Source organism: Elephas maximus, chromosome 19 (genome assembly GCF_024166365.1).
Source record: "Elephas maximus indicus isolate mEleMax1 chromosome 19, mEleMax1 primary haplotype, whole genome shotgun sequence".
Classification (NCBI taxonomy): domain Eukaryota; kingdom Metazoa; phylum Chordata; class Mammalia; order Proboscidea; family Elephantidae; genus Elephas; species Elephas maximus.
In genome coordinates this window covers 42,494,668-42,519,943 of record NC_064837.1, presented here as the reverse complement: position 1 = coordinate 42,519,943, position 25,276 = coordinate 42,494,668, and the positions used below count along the sequence as shown (strand labels likewise).

The 25,276-nt window shown below is 38.6% G+C and overlaps 1 protein-coding gene across 1 annotated transcript in view; it reads left to right on the top strand.

Moving 5' to 3' along the window:
- The window catches only part of UTP18 (UTP18 small subunit processome component), a 41,624-nt gene extending 17,198 nt beyond the window's left edge, over positions 1–24,426 (top strand). Inside the window, exons 8-14 of the mRNA XM_049860731.1 lie at positions 1,685–1,785; positions 2,007–2,097; positions 5,249–5,372; positions 15,102–15,276; positions 21,357–21,499; positions 22,834–22,872; positions 24,276–24,426. Of these exons, the coding sequence (XP_049716688.1) occupies positions 1,685–1,785; positions 2,007–2,097; positions 5,249–5,372; positions 15,102–15,276; positions 21,357–21,499; positions 22,834–22,858 (659 nt within the window). The 3' untranslated portion in view covers positions 22,859–22,872; positions 24,276–24,426. The remainder of the gene's footprint in view (positions 1–1,684; positions 1,786–2,006; positions 2,098–5,248; positions 5,373–15,101; positions 15,277–21,356; positions 21,500–22,833; positions 22,873–24,275) is intronic.
- The last annotated feature ends 850 nt before the right edge of the window (positions 24,427–25,276 follow it).

Below are 25,276 nucleotides of genomic sequence, written 5' to 3'. Positions count from 1 at the left end.
CTGACCCAAGCCATGGTATTTTCAATCTCATCATATGCATGTGTAAGCTGGACAATGAATAAAGAAGACCAAAGAAGAATTGACGCCTTTGAATTGTGGTGTTGGTGAAGAATATTGAATGTACCATGGACTGCCAGAAGAACGAGCATATCCGTCTTGTAAGAAGAAGTACAACCAGAATGCCCCTTAGAGGCAAGGATGGTGAGACTGCGTCTTAAATACTTTGGACATGTTGTCAGGAGGGATCAGTCTCTAGAGAAGGGTATCATGCTTGGCAAAGTACAGGGTCAGTGGAAAAGAGGAAGACCCTCAACAAGGTGGATTGACACAGTGGCTGCAACAGTGGGCTCAGGCACGACAACGATTGTAAAGATGGCTCAGGACCAGGCAGTGTTTCATTCTGTTTTGCGTAAGGTCGCTATGAGTTGGAGCCGACTCGACGGCGCCTAACAACAACGATAGAACTGCACCTGTATGTTGTAGTCAGTACATAGGGTTTGCCTAGAATTTGGGTTTAAAATTACCGTTAATAGGAATAGATTCATAGAGGGAAGCTGGTCATCAAGAGAAGTAATCACAGTGATTGGAAATACATGTCTCAGTAGATTTTGAGAACACGAGTCCAGTCATAGGAACTAGGGTGTAGTCTCTTGGAGGCAGAACTAGAGTGTGATGTCCAGTTTATAGTGGTGTGAACCATCTTAACAAAGACTGTTAACAGGGTAGAGATGGTCTGTATGGAGCCTTAACCAGCATTTTCCAAGGGGAGCAATGTGTGATGTATTCTTTAGGGGAGTAAGAGTACTTCCTGATATTTTTCTAAATCCCTTTTCTCTGATGTTTTTCCTCTTCCCATCCTCCTCCTTGGCTACCTACTTCCTTTCCCTGAAAGTCACCAGTTGTACCTGTTCTTTGTGTATCTTTTCCATTAGGCAACTTTTTAATGAGTTACTTTGCTCGGTAAGCATTCTGATATCAGAAGGGTTTTCCTGCATAGCAAATATGAACCTTTTAGGCATGGAAAAGGGACATGGCCTTCTGTAAGAAAGTAAATTGATTCTCTGGTTTATATATCTAGCTCATATGGCTTGGCTACATGATTCATATCCTGAGAAGCTAATCAGCTTTTGAACATACTGATACTATGTGATTTTTTTTTTTTAGACACAAAACATGATTCATATCCTGAGAAGCTAATCAGCTTTTGAACATACTGATACTATGTGATTTTTTTTTTTTAGACACAAGATTAAGAACTAGACTCCCATTTATCATGGAATGCTTAGTAGATGGCTAGCAACTAGGTTATGTTGCCGGTGGTATTATTTTCCGCCGTCTCTAACTGTAGTACATTTCTAGTAATAAACTTCGTGATTAAGAAGTATAATTTGTCCTTTTAATTAATTAGAGGCATTACTGCTTACATTGGTAAAATAAGTTGATATGTTTACTATGTGGAGACTGGATATCTGGCCTGTAATTAAAATGATGAATGTTAATCAGGAAAAAGAAATTTGCTAAGCACTTTCTTAGTGACCTTCTATTGGGCCATGCTTAATAATGCAAAGGGTCAGAATTGCTCAATGTCTGAGCCTCGGTTTTGTTAAGAAACTCTCAATTGTCAGTAAAAGACAGGATTGTTGAAAACCATGTTAATCTATATTTGATCTATCTCCTTCCTTAGGTTTGCAAGAGAAGATAGTAAGGAGCTTCGAAGTCTCTCCAGACGGGTCCTTCTTGCTCATAAATGGTGTTGCTGGATTTTTTCATTTGCTTTCCATGAAGGTGAACCATTATTAACTGCTGGTTTTGTCTGCCTGTCAAGTAGAGGGGCACAGGTGGACTTTGGGAGAAGCTTTGGGCAGTTGGGGAAGATCTTCTGAGCATAGGGGGAAAAAAGTTGAATAGATGCTGGAAGATAGAGGTGTAGATTGTGTTTATTCTACACAGTGATTCTTTCATGTACTTCCTAACAATTTGGTAAGTAATGCTTATCATTCTTTTAGACTAAAGAGCTGATTGGTAGCATGAAAATTAATGGAAGGGTTGCAGCATCCACATTCTCTTCAGATAGTAAGAAAATATACGCCTCGTCAGGTAAGTTAACAACATGAGAGACGCTTTGGGTGTGTTTATAGTCCAAATTCAACCAAAAACGATTGGATTTTAGACTTCCTTGTTTTGGTAAACTGGAGCCCTGGTGGTGCTGCAGTTAAGAGCTTGGCTGCTAACCAAAAGGTTGGCAGTTCAAATCTACCTGCCACTCCTTGGAAACCCTATGGGGCAGTTCCACTCTGTCCTATAGGGTCTCTATGAGTCAGAATTGACTAGATGGCAATGGGTTAGGTTTTTTGTTGTGGTAAGAAAATCACTTTTATTTTTAAAGTCCATTTTTCATTGCCACTGGATTTTTCATTTATTAGTAATAGGGAGGGGCTAACAGTGTTAACGTGTACTATTAACATGTTTGGGGAAAAATGGTCAAAGATGTTTTTAAGAAGATGATTCATTTTAGCTTTCTTACTGTCTTTTTGAAAATTAAACTTAGAATTATTACCCCTTTACTTAACAGCAGTACCTTGGATAGTACCTTGAATTTTCATTATTGACTGAAAGCAATTCAGATCTCATTCTCTGTCACATTTCTATAGCACTACTGTCCAGTTCTTTATCTCCCCAGGCAGTCTATTATTCTTCTACCTTTCTGAGTGTCTCATCTTTTTTTCCAGACAATTTTTGGAGCTAACCTGCAATCTATGCAGGGCTTTTTTACATTATTTTATTTTACTTTAACCGAGAGTTTTGATACTACAATTTTTTTTTAAAAGACTAATTAAAAAAAAAGAACCATTAATTTTTGTCTTTGTTTTATTTTTGTTATAGAATCAAACTTTCACAAAGTTGAGTTGTTTACATTTGAATTTTTTTTAAATCAATTTACATAAGATCGATAGCATTTATGTTCCCTGTATTATACTAGGATTTCTGAGAGGTAATGAATGAATATTCCCTACCATCCTGATGAAATGGTCCCTCGATCCTGGGAGAGCCAGAGTCGGGGAGAAGACATAGAGGGTGAGCTGAGGTACTGAAGCATCCTGTTCCTGTCACGGGGTGACGATGAGGGAAGAATCATATTCATAGTTACAGCTGCTAATATGGGGTGTTTACTGTATGCCACATTTTCTTTACCTGGGTCAGTTTTTGAATTCTTAAAACATTTCTCTGAGTCACGGTTATATGAGTAACTTCCCTAGGCCATGTGAAGTTAGGTGGAATGGAAGCCAGGCTACTAAAGACTTTTTAAAGCCAAGTACAAGAGCTTAGATTTAATGTGATGGGAAAATAAGAGCTAGGCTTTGACATGACATGTTGAAAGCTTAACTTTTGAGAAGATTATCCCCAAAACTTTCAAAATTAGGATCATTGGTCCTTCAGTAACTTTTTGGGGATTTGATGTCTAGTGTAAAAGCATTGTGAATATAAATGAGGGGAAAATTCAGCATTAGTATAGGCAAGTGAATTGGGTGAAGATGAAAATATTTATAAATTTGGTCACTATTGTGCAGGCCTAATTTGCCATGAGAAAGGTCTTAAAAGCAGTGAAGAGAATAATCAAAAGTAAGTTAGGAATTGCTTATATTATCATTTTGATTCTTGTTCTCCTTCCACTCCCATTCCTCCGCCTCTTCATGTGACTGGCATATTTTATGCGACTGGCAACATATTGTTCATACTATTTTGTTGCACATAAAGAGTATTTTGAGGTAGTAGGGAGAGTTGAAGAATTAATTTACCATTTATCTTTTCAAAATTTTAGTGTTTTTCTCTTTTTCATTGCCTCTTTTGCTCTGTGTTTTTATCAACTCATAACTATTTATGGCCTTACTTTCTAAATGATGTTCCCATCTTTGGTCTGTTCCCGTTTTAGTCTATTGCTAGACTTAACTCTAAATACCTTCCTTTATCATAACATTACCCCACAGGCAAACATAAGGCAAGGGCTTTTTAATTTGGCCCCATTCAATTTTTCCAAATATATTTTACTACTACGTAACCTGCACCCTAGCCTAGGACATTTTACTTGTCAAGGAGATAGTTGAAATGGTGAGATTCGTTAAATTCTCACTGGGAAAATAAGAGTATAGAAGGGTCAACTTTGGAGCAATATCCACAGAAAACAAAGAGGTGGGATAGGTAAGCGAGGAGCTGTCTTTGAGATGGGTGTAGGATCATTGTAGGAATCTATGGGTGTGGGGAAGAGGGTGATTGTCAGTATTGATTGTTAAATGATAGAGAAAAAAGAACAAGGATTGATTTTGGCGATTAGATGGACATTTTCATCATGAAAATATTTGGTGTGTTTAGATTGAATATCCTATTTTATTTTGTACATACTCTTATTTAAACTATTTGTGTTTATTGCTCACATTTAGTGTTTCATGATATTTAAGTAACTTGGTAAAAGGTAATATATGTATACCTTCTTAATTAAATTGTAAGTTTCTTGTGGTCTGGATCATTTTGTTCTTCCTTTGCTCCTCCATCGTTATGATTATTGTCATTTTGGTCTTCTAAATCACCTAGCCTTACATATTAAGTAGTCTAATACCTGTTGATAGGTGTTAAGAGCTATGCTGACGGGTATTTTTTTTTCTTTTTCCTGAATTCCAGTAATTTGTCTGAAATACAGAAGCTTTATGTATAAGGTCAGCTCAAGCCAGTAGTCTTTGTCATTTTCACTCTAAACCTAAAGGTATTGTTTATTAATGAGTAATTGAGGAATACAGCCAGAATGCTCCTTAGAAGCGAGGATGGCAAGACTTTGTCTCACATACTTTGGACATGTTATCAGGAGTGACCAGTCCCTGGAGAAGGACATCATGCTTGGTAAAGTAGAGGGTCAACAAAAAAGAGGGAGACCCTCAGTGAGATGGATTGACACAGTGGTTGCAATAGTGTGCTCAGACATAGCAATGATTGTGAGGATGGTGCAGGACCTGGCAGTGTTTTGTTCTCTTGTAAATAGGGTCTCTATGAGAACCAACTCGACAGCACCTAACAACAACAATAATTAAGGGTGGAGTTTTCTGTATATGTGAATGTATATAAGAAATACTTTTAGATTAGTTTTATAGAACTAGGAGATTTTTTAGTAGGTTTTTATTTTTAGTTTTTTCTACTGTTCATTTGCCTTTCAGTTTTAAAGCAAAATTAAGTAGACCATCATCTTGTCTTTTTAATGCAGGGGATGGAGAAGTTTACGTTTGGGATGTGAACTCTAGGAAATGCCTTAACAGATTTGTTGATGAAGGCAGTTTATATGGATTAAGCATTGCCACATCTAGGAATGGCCAGTATGTGGCTTGTGGGTAAGTAAAGAGAGGTGCTTGTAATACAACCCTAATCTTATTGTGGTTATGGGAAAATATTAAAGAATAGACTATACTAGATGGTACGTGAGTAGTTCTGTTTATAAACCATTTAGTAATGTGAAATCAGTAAACCCAGTTGAGCCTTTTGCATTTTATGGTCTTAATGCAATGTTTAGTAATAATGGTAGTTTATCAGCTCTTCAGCAAAGAAAATACTGAACTACCTTATACCATTGTATTTTTTCCTATATCTGTAATATCCATTTGATCACATCAAGTTTTCCTGTTCTTCTTTTCAGCTTCTTGCCATTGATGAGGAAGTTAAACTTTGGGTTTAAGTCTTAAAGATACTTAAAAGCATTTTTCCTTTCATCTAGATAGGTGGTATAAACAAAGAATGTGTTCCTTGGAAGTGGTTTGTTAGTATTTGGAAACTTTAAAAATTATCTAAAACACGTATTACTGTGTTTTACTGGTAAAACTGGTTACTATATGGAGGAAAAGATGGCTTTATTTACCTGCTTGATTTGAAAGATGCAGAGTTGGAGGGGGAGGCATTGGACACTTACCAGTAATTCTAAACTATCTCACTAAACCACTCATCAGCCCCAGTAATTTAAGAACGTCAAGAAGTGGATATTTATTTTTCATAGACCAAACACAATTGAATCTTAAAGCGATTTCAGCCAAATCTTCCCTGCGGTGAGGGGGCAAGTGAATTTTGCTGTCTAAAGCATAGCATATCCTCCATTCTTTCTTCATTTCACTCTCTCCTTTAAGGTTAAATTGGGGAAACTGCTTGTAAATATCCCCACCACTTGGAAATTGGTCAGCTCCTCCCTTTAGGGCCTGGGAAGAAAGGAAAGTAGAACCAGCCTGTGGAGCTTGGAGACCAGACCTGCATCGTGTAGATCTGCCATAGGCAGTAGGACAGTGACAGGTAACTTGTTGTTGGAGCAATGGTTAAGTGTTCAGCTGCTAACTGAAAGGTCAGCGGTTTGAACCCACCAGCTGCTCCATGGGAGAAAGAGATGACAGCCTGCTTCCGTAAGGATTATAGCCATAGAAACCCTATGGGGCATTTCTACCCTGTTCTGTCGGGTTGCTGTAAGTCGAAATTGACTCAACGGCAGTGGGTTTGGTTTGTTTTTGTTTTTTTTTTTCAATTTTTTTTCCTGTGATACACCTGGCCCCCACACCTATTCCAAACCTTTAGGGAGGGTGAGCTCAGCATGAGCTAAGCATTTGCCAGAGTAATGTGAATTAGCAAATCTTCTGGGACCAAAGCTCCTTTAAAGTGAAGACTGAGGTTGAAGCTAATTACAAGTGATTTTAAGTAGAACTGCTTTTGTTTCTGTGGGGCAAGAATAACTGCGCAAAAATCACCTTCCCTCAGATTTGTGAAACCAATGAAGTTAGTCTTTTTCTGGTCTTTGCCCTCTCTTTTTGTGTCACTTTTTACTAATCCTCTTTGAAGGACCCAGACAAGAAAGAATCCGGCATTAGTAGCTTAAGCTCATTTGACTTTAATTGCCCTTCAGTGTAATTGAATTCTGATGTGCTTGGTTAAAGACCATTGCTAGGTTTTTATGGTTAAACCTGTAAATTAAGGCTTTATCCTTGTTAGAGGAATTTAACTCTCCAGGTGGGGAGAGTTACTGGTGGTGGAGGAGCCAGGGCAGAAGCAGGAGAAGCTGAAACCAAGTGGCTGCTTGTCTTCCCTTTCTTCCTCTCTGAGGACTGGTATGGAACGCCTCTGCTTTGGACTCTGCTGCTGGGAACTAACTCTTCTTTGATCTCAAAACTCATCTGTTAGTTTGTATCTTGAACTCTTCTCATCCACTGTTTTGACTCAAAGTGGATGTTTCTATTTACAATCTTGATCTGATAGGGAAATACGGAAACTAAGAATGTTGTAAATAAAAGAGTCCTTGAGCTCACATTATCATTATTTATGGCTTTGGTTAATCTGGAAACCCTGGTGGGCTGCTAACCAAAGGGTTGGCAGTTCGAATCCACCAGGTGCTCCTTGGAAACTCTATGGGGCAGTTCTACTCTGTCCTATAGGGTCGCTGTGAGTTGGAATCGACTCGATGGCACTGGATTTGGTTGGTTAATCTAATCACCGTATGTTTTTAGACATTTCCACATTACTTCATAGAACGTCAGTGTTGGGACACACTTGGGAAATCATTCTGGACTAACCTGATTTTATAGGTGGGGGACTGATGCGCCAAAACATTCTGTAAAACACAACTGAAATCCCTGACGAAGTAGGATCTTGAATGCTGTGGTCTTGCCTTTCCAGGTGCAGTGCCCTTCTCACTCCGCCAGGCAGTCTGTGTAGTTGAGTTGTACCTTTGCTGGATCTTCTGTAATGTTCGTTTTATGATTTCCTATCTGGCTTAGGAAGTCCCTGGGTGATGCAGACGATTAACGTGCTTGGCTGTTAACCAAAAGGTCGACAGTTCAAGGCCACCCAGAGGCTCCTTAGAAGAAAGGCCTGGTGATTTACTTCAGAAAAATCAGCCACTGAAAACCCTGTGGACCACAGTTCTACTCCGATACATGGGGTTGCCATGAGTCAGAGTTGACTCTACAGCAACCTTTTTTTTTTTAAATCTGGTCTAGAAGTCAGTCATTTTTTAAAAAAGACAAAAGCATTTGATAGCTCACTATGTACAAACTACAAAGCAGTGTATGTGAAGAACGGGAAAGAGTTGAGACATGGGCTGCCTCTCCCTTGCATGGGAAAGCCCTTTCTGTACATAGGCCCTTACTGACCTCTGAAGGTAGGTCTCCAAAATTTATGTGTCGTCCTAGATGACTTGGAGAATCCTGTTCTTTTTGTTGCTATTGATGTTTTCTGCTTACAGTGAAGAAGTTAGGAACAGCTTGTGCTGCAGTCTCAGCACAGGTCGCAAGCTTGGGCTCCTGGTTTTACTGGGGGGAGGGGGAGTGCAAGCTGTAAACCACTTTGAGGTCTTTGCATTTGAAAACTGTAGGTCACAGTATTTATTTTAAGGTTTTCTGATCAGAGCCCTATTTAGTGAGTAGAGATTGGTTAACTGTAGTCTTCAGGAGCTTCTTAAAAAATACATAAAGACTCTTTTTACTATGATTTCTATCTGAATTGTTTCAAACTACTATAAGTAATAATTAAAAAAGTATTTGATAATAGCAAATTTTTTTCAGCATTTACTGTTTGCCAAACACTGTTTTAAGTACCTTTCATATATTAAATAATTTAATACTCATTTTCTATTCCATGAGATAGGTATTATCCCCACTTCATAGGTGGGTAAACTGAAGCACTGTGAGTTAAATAACTTCATTAAGGTTGCACAAATATACAAATAGTAAGTGGTAGAGCCAGAATTATATCCCAAATAGTCTGGCTCCAAAGCTTGAGCTCTTAACCACTGTACTGCCTATTTCCTGGGTATACCTATGTGTGTTTGTGTTTTCAAATATAGGACGGGGCTTTCCAAGAAGTAAAGAAATTTAATAGTCTAGTTTGTCTTGAGTATGAATCCTTTCATGTTGCATATTTAATCCCTTTGGAAAAGCAGCTTCAACCATTCAGTGCATCAGCTTTATATAGCTTTACGTTTTACCTTTTTACGTTTTTAAGTCTCTAAGTGCGTTGGATTGCTATTTTTCCCATTTATATCTGGGTTGTAAACCCTTGGCTTAAAATCTTTGCTTTAAGATATTTGTGATTTCCATAATCTACTCGGATTTGGAGAATGTGGAAGCTAGACTTCGGTAACTTAAAGCTAACAGACAAGAAGTTTCTCTTTCATGTTTGCTCTGTATCTAGGGCATTTCCAGTATCTATTTTTTTTCATAATAATTGTTTTTTTCTGTTATCGCTCCATTTGGTTATGTACATGATTTTAATTTCTGGATGGTTTCTTAGCAGTTGTATAATCCTGCATGTTCGTTATAGTTGCCACTAGCCATAGGTAACTATTTACATTTAAAGTGCTTAAAGAATTTAGTTCCGTGGTGACACTAGCCACATTTCAAGTGCTCAGTAGCCACTTGTGTCTGCCATACTGGACAGTGCAGATGTAGAGCATTTCCATCATTGCAGAAAGTTCTATAGGATAATGCTATTCTAGTCCATTTTATTGGTAAGGAAACAGTTAAGAAGTAGGTAATTTCTGTTTATTGGTTGTTATTCATGAAGCTGGTTGTTGGTAGAACTGGGTCTGAAACTCAGGTTGTCTGGTTCCCATTTCTGTGTTCTTTTCACATTGCCATCTCCCAAATATTTTGATTTTAAAAGGATATTAGATGCTTTCAGGGCTGAGATTCATTATGATTTAGGTCTGGGATCAATAGTCCATTAATTATAGCACTCCCATTGGATATATAAAGTGGGTTTCATTTTACAAAAATTCATCTAGAGAACATTTCAGGACATGTTTGTATTATAAGAGTTTTATTGGAAATAACTGGCACTTGAGCTGGGCATTTTGAGGGCAGCTGGGATTCAGAGAAGGCATTGCAAATAGTGAAAAGTATAAAGGTATGGAGGTGAGAGAATTTAAGACTGTTGAGAGTGAAGTGTAGATGGGGCGACTCCTAGGGTTAGGCCACAAAGGTAAGTAGGCAAGGTTTTTAAACAAGACAGTCATGATCAAATCTGAATTTTAGGGTTTGAAGTAGATAATTCTGGTGACAGCATTTAGAAGGGAAAGAGAGGCAGAGAGACATGAGTCTTGAGATCATTTCAGTAATCTCAGCAACAGGTAATGAGGGCCATCACTGGGTTAGTAGGAATAGGGGAATAGGCAAAAGATGTTTGTAATGTACTTGGTGACTGCTTAGAAAATGAGGTGTGGGAGAGAAGCAGTCACACTCTGAAGCAGCAGGGCCGAACACCCAGAAGAGTTAAACAGAACCTTGAGGACAAGAGTCAGTGAAGAAAGAGGTGACTGTGAAGGTGACTGAGGGTGAGAGGAGAATCGGTAGAGTTCAGTCTTACTTCAGAAAGGGAGAGAATTTGAGTCTGTTTTCATCTTGTTTGGTCTCAGGTTCTGTAGGGTAACTATGAGGAGAGGTGGCTGTGGTTATGTTTTAGACTCTTAATTTGAGGAGCAGACTTCCTTAGGGTATCTTCACATGGCAATAAAGGAGAAGAAAACAGCTATATAGTAAGGCCACACAAAGATTGGAATAGGATTTAGGCACTGAAGGTTTCAAGCAGCCCAAGGGATTAGACTCTGTCTGAGTCCCTCAGCAGCAGTTTATGTTCTGCCATTATGGTACTACAGCTTCTGCCACCCTCAGCTTTTATGTACAGGTCCTGCCCTTAACAGTTTGCCTTACCCTTGAATATTCTCTAAGTATGGTCCTTAGATACTCCTCCAGCATCAGTGTACCTGAAGTGGTTAAAAACGAAGATTCCTGGGCTTCATCCCAGTTACATGAGTCAGATTGCTGGAGCACGGTGAGGGTGGACACGAGACTCAGGAATCTGCTTTTTCACAGACCAGGTGATTCTTACACTCTATGAAGTTCGAGAACGAGTCCCTGGCCTGCATTTTTTCTGTACTTGAGGGTTTCTCAACGTCAATACTGTTGCCATTTGGGCTGGATAATTCTTTGTTGTGGGGGCTGTCCTGTGTGTTGTAGGATGTTAAGCCACCAGATGCCAGTTGCACCACCCTCCCACCCCCTACCCTATCACCTGCCTTGTGATGACAACCAAAAATGTCTTCAGACATTGCCACATGACCGCTGGTTGATAACCACTGTTCTATCTAGTTTCTTTTTCTTCATGATACTAATTTATTTGTGGCCCCTTTGTGTAGTTTCTGTATGTCTTTTCAGCTGTGATTCCCACCATCTGCACGTTTCCTAGCCCCAGTTCATGAGAGAGATTGATTTGGCTTATTGCCATCATTCCTTTTGGGAAGAACTTTGTTTACCAGGGCACTGTATGGTTGTTGATCTGCTAATGGATTACTGCACTTGGTTCAGAGCCCACTGCTAGTTCAGCCAGCTGTGTTGGAGATGGGGGGACAGCAGTCATGTAGACATGCCTTCTTCCTTCAGTCAGGAGTATAGAGGTGGGTTAGTGAGAACGCTTATTTCTCCCTTTGTTCCTGGTCTTTCTCTTAACCTATGATACCCTGTTTTTTCATCTAATGTCTGCCTTCCCAAGCCCTGGCTTGAGTCCCGCTTCTTCTACAAAGCTTTGTCTGGAAAAACTTCATCTCATAGTGATGTTTCTCTCTTTCCTTTCTTTGAGGTTCTGGACACAGATATAGCTTAGTGCTGTATTCTTTATCCCTGGCTATTTCATGCATGTACATTTTTTTCTGGGATAAATTTCTTCTGATAGTTTATATTCCTGTGACACTTGGCATACTGCTGAACATATGGCTCTCATTCAAGAAGTATTCACTGACCACTCCTAGTAGCGTATTAGAATCAGTTATATTCTTTTTTTTAATTCTGTATCATTTATTGAGTTCTCACAACAGTTATATTCTTTTAGCCCAAATACCACTGTAAGAATAAGTTTACATATATCAAAATGCTTAATTACCTTGTATCATTTTTGGTCCACTGAGTTAAGCAGTAGTCAAATGTGTATTAATTGGCATTATTTAAGGAGCCATTGGTGTTTGTGGTGATAAGATTTGCTTTATAATTAATATTTAGAAGACAGTTACATGGATTATAACTATTTGTCCTTAATCAAGGAGGATTTAGGCATAAATCAGATTTTAGCAAGAAAAGAAATGTAATGTAAATTACAATGAACAGGTATTTTAGGTCCAAGTAAAAAATGTAAGGAAAACATGATATTTTATAAACTAAAGATATATACTGTTTCTCTTGAGTGGTTAGGATGAAGTGCATACATACAGTTAGCTCAACTTAAAATTAAATGAGAGAATGTATATGCAAGTAGTTTGAAAACTTTATAAAGTGCTAAATACTTCTAACGTACTGTTTCGTGTGTTGGCTGTGATTTCAAGCTCTAGGACCTTTCATGTGAACTCAGTTGATCTTGTTTCTGAATTGTGCCTGGCTCATTGAAGGCAATCAGTAAGCATTGTTGTGAATAAATGAGATGTTTTGAGTGGTAGGAACAAGACTGCACTTAGCTGAATACGTGTTTGACACCCATGTGAGATTGTGGTTTAATTTGCTGCATCTTTTAGGCTTATATTGTAATTACAATTAAATTTGTATTAAACATTTGGGAATTACAAGTGCCTTGTTCCTGTACCTTATAAATAATGTCCATAACAATTAGGGTAGTCTGAATTTTGGGATCAAAAAGTTTAAAGTTCTTGTGTAAATGCTTCTGCTGTACTAATATGAGGTCATTAGGATTTACGTTTTTAAGAGTATTGGATATGATTCTTTGCTGGTAAACTTGAAGTGGATGATCACTTTCATAACCTTTGACTCTAGATGTTTCCAGAAAAGCAAAAATATAATGTCTGCTATTACTGCTATTGCGCAGCACTGTTTTGGAAGCTCTCACAAACATAATAAAATAAAAAGTGGAGAAGGTATAGATAGGGGAAGTACAGTTATTATTTACATATTAGAATGAAAGGTAGGATATAAACACTGTGAGAGTGGAGGTCTTGGTCTCTTCTGTTCACCTTTGCATCCCAGGCACCTAAATAGTGCCTGGCATAGAGTTGGACAAAGAGTGGCTCTAGAAGACAGAGTATTATGATAAAATGTGCAAAGACCTGGAATTATAAAACCAAAAGGGAAGAACATGCTTGGCATTTCTGAAGCTGAAAGAACTGAGGAAAAAATTCAAGCCTCAAGTTACAGTGTTGAAAGATTTTATGGGCAAAATACTACATGATGCATGAAGCATCCAGAGAAGATGGAAGGAATGGAATACACAGTCACTGTACCAAAAAGAATTGGTTGACCTTTGACATTTTCAGGAGGTAGCATATGATCAAGAACTGATGGTATGAAGGAAGAAGCCCAAGCTGCACTGAAGATATCGATGAAAAACAAGACTTCAGGAATTGATGGAACACCAGTTGAGATGTTTCAGCAAACGGATGCAACACTGGAAGCACTCACTCGTCTATGCCAAGAAATTTGGAAGATAGCTCCCTGGCCAGTCGACTGGAAGAGGTCTGTGTTTGTGCCCATTCCAAAGAAAGATGATCCAACCTAATGTGGAAATTATCAAACAGTATCATTAGTACCACACACAAGTAAAATTTTGCTGAAGAACATTCCAAAATGGTTGCAGTAATACATCAACAGAGGATATGGAGTGAGGGATATCATTGCTGATACTCAGAAAGCAGAGAATACCAGAAGGATGTTTACCTGTGTTTTATTGACTATGCAAAGGCATTTGACTGTGTGCCTCATAACAAATTGTGGATAACATTTTGAAGAATGAGAATTCCAGAAAATTTAATTATGCTCATGTGGAACCTGTACATAGACCAAGAGGCAGTCCTTCAAACGGAACAAGGGGATACTGTGCGGTTTAAAATCAGGAAAGGTTGTGTGTCAGGGTTGTATCCTTTCACCATTACTTATTCAGTCAATGCTGAGCAAGTAATCTGAGAAGCTGGACTGTATGCAGAAGAATGTGAAAGACTCATTAACAACCTGCATTATGCAGATGACACAACCTTGCTTGCTGGAAGTGAAGAGGACTTGAAGCACTTACTTATGAAGATCAAAGACTACAGTCTTCAGTATGGATTACACCTCAACATCAAGAAAAATCCTCACAACTGGACCAGTAAGCAACATCATAATAAACAGAAAATATTGATGTGGTCAAGGATTTCATTTTACTTGGATCCACAGTCAATGCCCATGGAATCAGCAGTCAGGAAATCAAATGACGTGCTGCACTGGGTAAATCTGCTGTGAAAGGCCTCTTTAAAATGTGCAAAAATGTCACTTTGAGAGCTAAAGTGCACCTGCCCCAAGCCATGGTATTTTCAGTTGCCTCATATACATGCGAAAGCTGGGCAGTGAATAAGGAAAAGAAGAATTGTTGCCTTTGAATTATGGTGTCGGCAAAGAATATTGAATATACCATGGACTGCCAGAAGAATAAACAAGTCTGTCTTGGAAGAAGTACAGCCAGAATGCTCCTTAGAAGCGGGTATGGTGAGACTCTGTCTCACAAACTTTGGACACGTTACCAGGAGGGACCAATCCCTTGAGAATGACATCATGCTTGGCAAGGTAGAGGGTCAGCGAAAAAGAGGATGACCCTCAATGAGATGGACTGACAAAGTTGCTGCAACAATGGGCTCAAACATAGCAATGATTGTGAGGGTGGTACAGAACCAGGCAGTGTTTTTGTTCTGTCGTATATAGGGTCAGTATGAGTTGGAATCGACTTGACAACACTTGACAACAGTAGAATTGACTCAGTAAACATTTATTGAAGGAATAAGTAATGGAGATTGTATGCTTTTCTTGTATTTTCTAGCTAGACCTGCAGTTGCAAAGCTGCTACATTTAATAACAGTTTGGCAAGAGCGAAGTAGAATTGATAGAATACTGCTATAGCTTTTGTCTTGGAATAAATTCTCTAGTTGCTGGTCTCTTTGTAACACCATTATGATTCCTACAAATATCAGCTTGTAGGGTAACGTCTGTATTCCCTTAGGTTGTGAAAGCCCTTTTACTTGTTTTTAATCTGTAGTGTTCAGCAGTTTACATTTTTCCCTTTTCTCTTTGCAGTTCTAATTGTGGAGTGGTAAACATATACAATCAAGATTCATGTCTCCAGGAAACAAACCCAAAGCCGATAAAAGCTATAATGAACTTGGTTACAGGTGTTACTTCTCTGACCTTCAATCCTACTTCAGAAATCTTGGCAATTGCTTCAGAAAAAATGAAAGAAGCAGTCAGATTGGTAATGTTTCCTCACGCTTTTTATCACTGACAATTTTTTAACATGGAAGAGTAACAGGAAAGGAGAGTGTTGGATTATTTTAAAAAGAAGGACTTCTTTTGAAGTAGAAGTTATTAGTATTGTAGCTTTTGTGTGTGGCTGTAGAAATGACACACATAGCCACCAAATTTGCATTAAGTCAGTTCATGTGGGAGGACTTTGCTATCCGTTCTCAGTTACCTCTTAAGCGATCATCCTCATTTTCAGGGCTTGCTTTCAGCATGAGATCTGGTATATATATCAAGGGTTGTATTTAAGGCAAACACTTTGTTCCTCTAGTTTTCTTTCCTTTTTTACCTTTTTAAGGCCTATTATCTTATGGAGTAGAGGCAGTTCTTAGATCTTGAGAATAAATCGAGCTTGAAAATAGACTGTGTGAAAATATTGCAGTTTGAATAGCTAGATGGCACTTGTAAATATACTTCTGTGTCAGGGTCCCTAAGGCATCCCACCTCCCCCTAAGGCTTGGCGATTGTCTAGAGGGACTCACAGGACTCAGCATATAATCATACAGCTGGAATTTACTACAGCGCAAGGAGGTTTCAAAGCAAAATCAGCAAGGGGAAAAGCTGTAGGAGTGAAGGCTGGGGGAAACCTGGTACATGCTCCCAGGAGCCTCTGCCAGAGGAGTCACACAGACATGTTTAATTCCTCCAGCAAAGAGTTGTAAGAACACATGTGAAGTTTGTCTCCCAGGGAAGCTCATTAGAGACTCAGTGTCCAAGATATTTATTTTGGGCTGGTCGTGTAGGTACCCTCTGCCGAGCACATACCAAAGTTTCATACTCCCAGAAGGAATGCAGGTGTTTTGCACAAACCACATTGTTTAGGCAAAGTGAGTCACCATTATCATTCAAGGAAAGTTTCATATCAGTGTAGGGAACTGTTTACCAGCCAAGTTCTCTGATGCCCTTCAAGGGCTAACCTTGTAAGGAGGCCTTTCTAAGGATAGCAGTCTCAGGCTTGCTGTTAACTCCTTTCTGTATAGTGTTGGGGTTCAGCTCATGTGTCACCCCATCTCTGATTTTTTCCACCCCTTTGGGCAGAACCAGTTTCTTCATTCATTGGTTACATACATACATTTGCTTTGGGCACTAGGTATACAGAAGGCATACAACTTTGAATAACAGTATCGCATAGTGTTATTGTTAGGTGTATACCATCAGATTGTAGCAGTTTACAAAAAAAAAGAAAAAAACACCAAACCTGTTGCCATCGAGTTGATTCTGACTCAGCAACGGTATTGGACAGGGTAGAATTGCCCCATAGTGTTTCCAAGACTTGTGTTATTTTTACCTTGCTCACTTAGCAACGAGCCTTGCATGTAGTATATACCTCATCAGCTTTGTACAATAGTGTTTAGGTTAGAAAGACTTAGAAAGAATTCTACAACAAGATTTTTGAGCCATATAGGAGTCCTCAAAGGATTAACTTAAAGGCAACGGCTCCATAAATGACAGAATTGTGATTCTAGATTCTTTACGCTTCCTACTACTTAAGGGTTTTTTAAACTGAATTCCTTAGAGCCCTAGAACCTGCCCAGGAGCTTCATATGGCAAGAAGGGCAAGGAGGAGGCTAAGCTTCTACCTGTATCATAGAAGCTTCATGTTTATCCATGATATAAATTAGAATTCTGGATAACGTTTTCTTTGTGGGGGGAGAGGATTCTGTTGGAAAAAGTATTTGAAAAAAATGGCACTGAGTTTTATTGCCTCTCTGTTGAATGAATCATTTCGTAAATGAGAATATTTAATTCAACTCAATTTTAAAATCCCCATTCCTCTATTGGGGGTGGTGTACTAGTACGTATCAACCTTTTATCGTTTTAATGGTAGTAAATTGTTAAAGAAAACCATGGAGTCTATCTCCTGTTGACATTATATATTCTGCAAGACGTATAGTAGTTAGTTCTGCCTAGTTTGCTTCAGTGATCGTGACAGCCTTTATGTTTTTTTATTGTAGCAAAATCACACAAGCAATTCGTTAGTAACATCCAAATCACATTTTTTAAATGGTAGTCAACCATAATATCTAATGGAAAGAAGCCAGGCACAGCAGCTTCAAAATGTCTCAGTGAAGGAATGTTAGTATTATCAAATACAAGCACTTATAATGATCCAAATGGTTCTGTTATCCCTGCACAAAGCAGTCGGTATAAATCTAAACCATTGCACCAGAAGAGGACCCAGAAGTTAAATTATTACTACATCTACAGTCGTGGATGTAATAGAAAGTTGTGGAATTTCTTACTCATTAAATAAGAATGAGTGAGCTTTTTACTTGTTGAATCTTGGTATCTTGGTCCTTAAGTATCGTGACAGAAATGATGATGGAAATAAGGGAACTTTTTGAGATAAAGAAGTTGGGTCTGTATGGAACTGCTTCTTAATTAATAGTTCAATTGTAGCTTTTAATACAAGGGTCATAAAGAGAGGTCTGAACATGGCAGAGTTTCTAATCAGATGGAATCACCGCCTGAGAGATTACACTGTAGAACTTTGCAAGCAGATATTATTGAGTCTGTTAGGAGGTCATTGTAAACATCCCTCTTCCTCCCCGCCCCCACCCCGATATCCAAGTCAGTGGCAGGGATAACATTTAAAAAGACATTGTTGATAAGTTGGTGTTTATCTTCTATCAAAAGGGACAGCCGGGTGTGTTGTGTGATGCGTGGCTGTACAGGTGTACTGTTGTGTAGGTTTGTTGCATGAAGGTACCATGTCTATGGGGACAGCATTCATATTATAGACTTTGTAAATGTACGTAGTTACCATAGCATTTCTGGTGTTCTGCTTATTCAGCTACAAAACCACAGCTTCCTTCTGATAAAAATGGGCTTTAAAAAATTGCTGTGTGTCTTAGATTCAGATTTTTGCTTGTAGTGAACTCCCTATTTGTAATAAGCAATTGACTTAATTATAAAGTTACATGAATCCAAATTAGGAGACTGGGTTTTTCCAGTTTATGTTGGAAATAAGAGAGATTGGTTTGATACGATTATCTTGAAGCCAATCACGTAGAAAAATTGGTCCCAGTGTATTTTGATTTGGAAGAATCAGAAAAGCAGCTAGCTGAACTTCAGAGTCATGCTGGGAAGGTTAATGAGTGAATATCTGAGGCATAGTTGAAGAGTGTCAGTGGCATGTCTGGTGGAAACGCAAGTAAAGGCACAGGACAGCTCTGTTCTTGGCAGTCACAACAAATAGTTGTTTCCTGATGTTTTGCTCCCATGATGCTTTGGATCGCTCGTTGTTGCATGCTTACTTATATAAGGATGCAAACTTATAATAACCTAAGGGAAACATAATTAGGAATCCACATGACTTGTCAAAAATTCATATCATGTGCATTCCCAAACTGAGTATGAATACATTTTGTGATATCCATATACTGGTTTCTCTGCATAAAACACAAAGTCTGCTTATGAAGTACTTTTTAAAAAAATTTTTAACACTCAATTTCTTACAGAACCTGTATAGAGGGGAGTATTTAAGAACTTCAAAAGTTAAAATCAAATCGGGGTACTGCCACTTTCGTAGCTGAAATGGGTTAAGACCATTTCTCATTAGCACTAATGCCTTAGCATCGATGCCAGGCTGTGCAGGCACGTCTGCCTTCAGCCAGAATTGAGAATAATTGAACTTGGCTGGGAGAGTCTCTGTAAACTTAACTTTCTTGACAAAACAGTCAATAGGTGTATATCACAGGGAGTTGGGCCTAATACGTGACTGACTGAAACCTATTTAATAGATGTTTATAGCATTGAGTTTTACCTAATACTTGTCTGTGAAAACCACCTTGATTGAATGGAATAAAGTCTAATCTGAAAGTGTGGAGGATGACAGACTACCAAGATAAATAGCTGAATGCTAACTGTGTCTTTTTGAATGTGAAGACTCTGTATCTCTTGGAAGAGCTGGAGAACATATAAAAGTGAGAATTTTCATCCAGTTGTCGAGTTGATTCTGAGTCATAGCAAACCCATGTGACAGAGTAGAACTGTCCCATTACAGAATCTTTATAGGAGCAGATCGACAGGTTTTTGTCCTCCCCAGCCACTGGGTAGGCTCGAACTGCCAGCCTTTCAGCTAGCAGTGGAGTGCGTAACTGTTTGCGCCACCAGGGCTCTTTTGTAACCATCCTAGTCTGCTTAAAATAACTGCTTCCACCACTGGGTTTTATTCATTGACAAACTGAACGAGGACTTGTTTTACCTGTCTGACTTGGGCCCATTTTTTCCAGAAGGTGGGTCTCCTGGAGAGAGACAGTGCCCTTCTTTACACTTGGCCTGGCTTTGGGGAGCTTTGGCGCTCTCTAAATCAGGATACTGTTTGATGAACCAAGTGTTCATGATTTAGCCCTTCTCAAGGAGAAATTGCAAAAGGCAAAGAGCATATCACTTAGCCAAAAAACGAAAGTGTAAAGAGAAGATTTTATAATATTAGAAGACTTGGTATGATTTTGGCTAGGCTTTAGTCATATAAAATCAGTTTCTTTCTTCTTAATGTTCATAGTATCTTTTCCCTGTGATCAAAATTTTTTACTGGGTCATTAAGTTAGAGCATTAGTGGATACCACCGTTGACTTTTCACATTAGTTTCTTCATTCAGCAAACATTTGAGCCTGTCAGCCACTATGCTAGAGCCACATGAAAAGCATCAAAAAAACTTGCTTCACTTCTTCCCTTCCTTTCTTCTCAAGTAATAGCACATTGAAAATAAAAATTTAATTTTGGAATGCTTTGGCACATTAAGAGAACTGTGCTTTATATATCTCACAATCAAAATGAACTTTTTGATTTCACTTTGCAAAATGAATTCATTCAGCAAAAGGATGGAATAAAGACTAAAATTTAAGAAATACAAATTCCTAGTTCTTGCAATTTAAATTAAAAAAAAATTTATTGTGTTTTAGGTGAAAGTTTACAGTGCAAATTAGTTTCTTATTCAAAAATTTATACAAATTTTTCTGTGACATTGGTTGCAGCCCCAACAATGTGTCAGTACTCTCCCCTTTTCCCTTTCCACCTTGGATTCTCTATGTCCGTTTGTCCAGTTTTCCTGCCCCTCCTTGCCGTCTTTGTTTTTGGGCAGGTGCTGCCCATTTGGCCTTGTATATACTTGATTGAACTGAGAAGCACATGCCTCACTTGTGGTACCCCTTGCTTTATAGGCCTGTCTGATCTTTTTCTGGAGCTCTGGTGGCACCATGGGTAAGAGCTTGGCTGCTAACCAAAAGGTTTGAATCCATCAGCTGCTCCTTGGAAACCCAATAGGGCAGTCCTACTCTGTCCTATAGAGTCAGAATCGACTCAACAGCAACAGGTTTGGAACGGATTAATCTTTGGAACGTAGACTTTGGGAGTGGCTTCACTTGTGAGGTACCAGGGTGTACAGCGGCAGTAATCATGGGTGTTCCTCCAATCTTAGACCAATAAGTCTGGTCCATTTTTGTGAATTTGTATTTTGTTCTGCATTTTCTCCTGCTCTGTCCAGCACCCTCTATTGTGATCCCTATCAAAGCAGATGTGTCTAGAAAGCATCTATGACTTTGCCTTGGTCAAGTTGTACTGACTTGCCCTATAATGTGTGTTGTCTTTCAAAAGTTACCACTTATTAGTGATTTCCCTTCCCCATTGCTCTCCCAAAATCATCAAAGATTGTGGTCTCATACAGTATTTGTCCTTTGGTGAGTGACTTATTTCACTCAGCGTAATGTCCTCTGAATTCATCCATGTTATGAAATGTTTGTGGGATTCACCATTGTTCTTTATCTTTGAGTAGTATTCCATGGTATGTATGTAATATAATTTGTTTACCCATTCATCTGTTGATGGGCACTTAGGTTGTTTCCATCTTTTTGCTACTGTGAATAATGCTGCAGTGAACATGGGTGTGCATAAATCTATTCGTGTGACAATTCTTATGTCTCTAGGATGTATTCCTAGGAGTGGGATTGCTGGATGGTATGATACTTGTATTTCTAGCTTTTTAGGGAAGCACAATATAATTTTCCATATGAAGTTTATTATCTCCTGCAGGTTCACCTTCCTTCCTGTACAGTATTTTCAAACTTTCCAGTTGTTAGAAGGAAGAATATTTCTCTTGTTCATACCATGGATTTTTCTCCCAGAAGTGGATATTTTGCACTGGGCAATGAGAAGGGCAAGGCCTTGATGTATCGGTAGGTATTATTTATGTTTAAAAGTCAGAGATACTTATAAACTGCTTTTGAGAATGTGAAGAGATACTATTTGTTGTATTCCTAGCCTTTAATAAGTTGTATAGCATTCAGCTTGACTGTCATCCTCGTTATTTAACAAAATTTGCATTTTTCTATCATAAAATGTTGCTAGCAACAAAGTTCACCAGAAAATTTTTTTTTTTTTTTGGTAAGCTTTATTTTGAGAATGTCAGATTGAGGAGAAGTAGCTGCTTTAATAATATTGCCACTTTTTTAGTACTAGGGTTTAGATTAACTTTTGTTCATTTGACAATCCATTATTCACTCCACTAGGTTTAAGTAATTTTTTAAAAAGATGTTTTTTGCCTGTATCTGTAAGCTATAAATAAGGATGTTAACTACAAAACTATCCAAAAGTTATATGCTCTGTCCAGTTTCTTTTCTGTACCCAACATACTAAGCCATAAAACAGAAACAAAACAAAATCTAACTATCATTGCTAGAAGATTATAGGTGACAAGGTGTGTCTTCGGGGACAACTAAAGAGTTTTCAGCAGGAAACCTGTGCATCAAATCACAGCCTCCTTCCCTGGCTTTTTGTGTTGATAATGAATGCTGCATAGAACCCTGTGTTTATGTTTATATGCTTTAGGGAAGGCCTGCTCTCAAAGCAAACTGAAATCTGGGGTGAAGAAAAAGGAGGAATTAAATTGGTTTTGAGTAGATATTTGTGAAAAGAGAATATAGCAAACAGTAATGTGGTTTGAAGTTCTGCTTACTTTGAAAGGAAAATGGGCTATACCAGGAAATTGATAATTCCGTCAGTCTCATTTCAGTTTTCGAGCGATCCTCTATCTGAGGATTTTATGAAAGAATGCAGATTCTTATTGCACTTAGAAATTGTCTTCCGCAGCTTTGGTTTATTATAATAATTGAGTTTTCCTTTTCTCTAAGTGAACTCCAGAGGCTGTTAGATTTTTTTCACCAGAACCTTGCTCTCAGGTGTGACTGTTCCTAGCTATGCTAGCAAGTGGGTTGGACTGACAGTGTTTCTGTTGAACATGGCTGACCAGGTATTTCAGAGACTCCAGTTTGACGCTTTGGAGCAAGCTCAATGCTTTTATCTAGAATCTGAAGCGTCAGGATCCTTCAGAATGTCAGATTCAGGAGTCTGAACCTAGGTGCCTGGTGAGAAGGGTTGTGATTACAAGCTTTTTTTGCATAATATGCTCCTGTGAAAAGGATAAATCTTCGCAAATGCCATTCATTGATCTGACGGACAATACTGTCCGTAATTAAAAAGTTGTTTAGATGACTTATCTTTACTATTTCAGGTTGCATCATTACTCAGACTTCTGAAGAGATTATTTGAAGTAAGAAGATCCTTTTTAATTATTTCTACAGGTTTTAAGGTTACACCCATTGCTGTCAGTTGGGGGAAGGGACCACATTAGTTCACATTTGTTTCTCTGTCCCTGAGTTGCTGTATCTGCAGTTAGGGGAGTGGGATAGAAGTGGATCAGGAAGCGTCTAGCTGGACTTGAATATTCCTTGGGAATTTCTAATCCCAAATCACAGCAGTCTGGCTGTGCTTTTTTAAGGTCATATTGCTAATTAAGTGTTCAATAGTGGGCATCCAGATTGTAATTGCCGAATGTGTTTAATCCACTAAAGAGAATAGACTTAATAGATACCTGTCTTCAGATAGGATTATAACTTGCCTGAACTCAAACCCTCTTGTTTTTGTTTTTAAATAATGTTTACTTTTTTCTCTGCATTTTTTAATTGTGGTAAAAATAGAGAACACGACCTTTGCCAATTCAACATCTTTGACATGTACAGTTCAGTGACACTGCTTACATCAGTCATGTTGTGCAGTCATCACCAATATCCATTGCCAAATTTTCCATCACCATAAACAAACCCAGCGCTTCCTAAGCAATGATTCTCCCTATCCCCCTCCCTCCTGCATCTGGTAACCACTGTTAAACTCTCATCTCCATACATTTGCCTATTTTAGGTATTTGATATAGTTGAGATCAGACAATATTTGTCTTTTGTGATTACTTCACTCAACATAGTATTTTCAAGATTTACGCGTGTTGTAGCATGTATCAGGACTTCATTTCCCTTTTTGCCTGAGTAATTCCATTGTATGTATGTATCACATTTTATCTGTTCATCTGATGATGGACATTTGGGTTTTCACCTTTTGGCTATTGTGAATAGTGCTGCAGTGGACATTGGTGTACTTGTGTCTGCTTATGTCACTGTTTTCAAGTCTCTTGGGTATATACCTAAGAGCAGAATTACTGAGTCATGTGGTAGCTCTATATTTTAACTTTTTGAGGAACCGCCAAACTGTAAAACCCTCTTATTTTGTGTATGTCTCTTGAGTAATTATAAATGGCTTGTCCTGCATCACACAGCTAGTTAATAGCTGGCTTTTTTTCTGCCCAGTATTTAAAATAATAAGTTGTGCTTCCCTTCCCTTGGGTTGATTGACCTGAGATACGGTAGTAGTTACGGGGTTGAGCTTTGCAATTGGTCTGTTCTTCCTTGAGATGCATGAATGTCAAGGAGAGACTCTCAGTGCACAGGAAGATAAATTAGGGAAAGGATTTTTGAAGGCAGAGAAATTTTGAGCAAAGCTTTAGCCAGATAGGGAAAGCAGTCCAGCTATCCTGCCTCCCCAAATTGCATCACCACTGCATGATGTTTGTTGATAACCAGCAGCTGTTAATTAGGTAAGTAATTTCTTCTGTTCTTTCCTCAGATCCATTTGAGCCACAAGAGAAGTCCATCCTGATACATCTTTTCAGAATATCTCCTGAATGTGTATAGTGACTTATTGGGAGCCAGTTGCGCTTATTTACATTAACAGAAATGTCTTAATAAACACATGGCAACTTTTGTTTGAAAATAGGTGTATGTGGTTCTTCCCGCCTTACACACCACACACACACACACACAAACACGTACACACTAACCATTTCTTTCAAGACTAAACATGAGAGATTGGAAACACCTGTCTGTAACCAAAAATAATACAGGCAGATATACTTCATGCTTCACCCTAGTTAGTATTTCTGCCTTTCCCAGCGTACATCTCTACATGTTTCAAGGTGTCAGCTAAATAGGCTCTGATGAGCTATGGATGTCATTTGGCTTGATACGAGTGGTAGTGGTAAGGTCTCATGGAGTGAATATTGAACTTCGAAATCTTTTGGGAAAGATGATTATGGAAATGAAAGGACTTTTCTGGGCTTAGCACTTCAGGTGATTGTCAGTATTACTTGGGGGTGGGGGTGTACTAATTATTAGCCACTATTTCCTGGGGACATTCATTACACCAGCTTAAATATTTCATTTACGTTCCAGGGTTGACAATTGGTACCATAGTTCTTTAATCATAGTATTATAGCCTTGCTTTAGGTCCCCACGTTTCTTAGGAAGAACTAACACTGTATCATGTATTTAAGAAGTATTAAAGGGGCTAATAGAGTGGGTTATGAGAACTATAAGTAGGTCTAATAGCTTTTACCCTTCTTTCCTGCCAAAACATGGAAGAGTAGAGGGAGGGAGTTTTTCCAGTGACAAAAAATAGTTCTGCCCAGAGAAGTAATAGCTCCTGCTTGACTGTATTACCAAAAAAAAAAAACAAAACAAAACAGGTCAGTGGAGGGTATTTCAGTGTTTTCAAGGCCCTTCCAGGTCTACTGGAGATGACCTAGAGCAGTCCAGTAGGTGAAGGCTGTGTTAACTTCTCCCAGCATC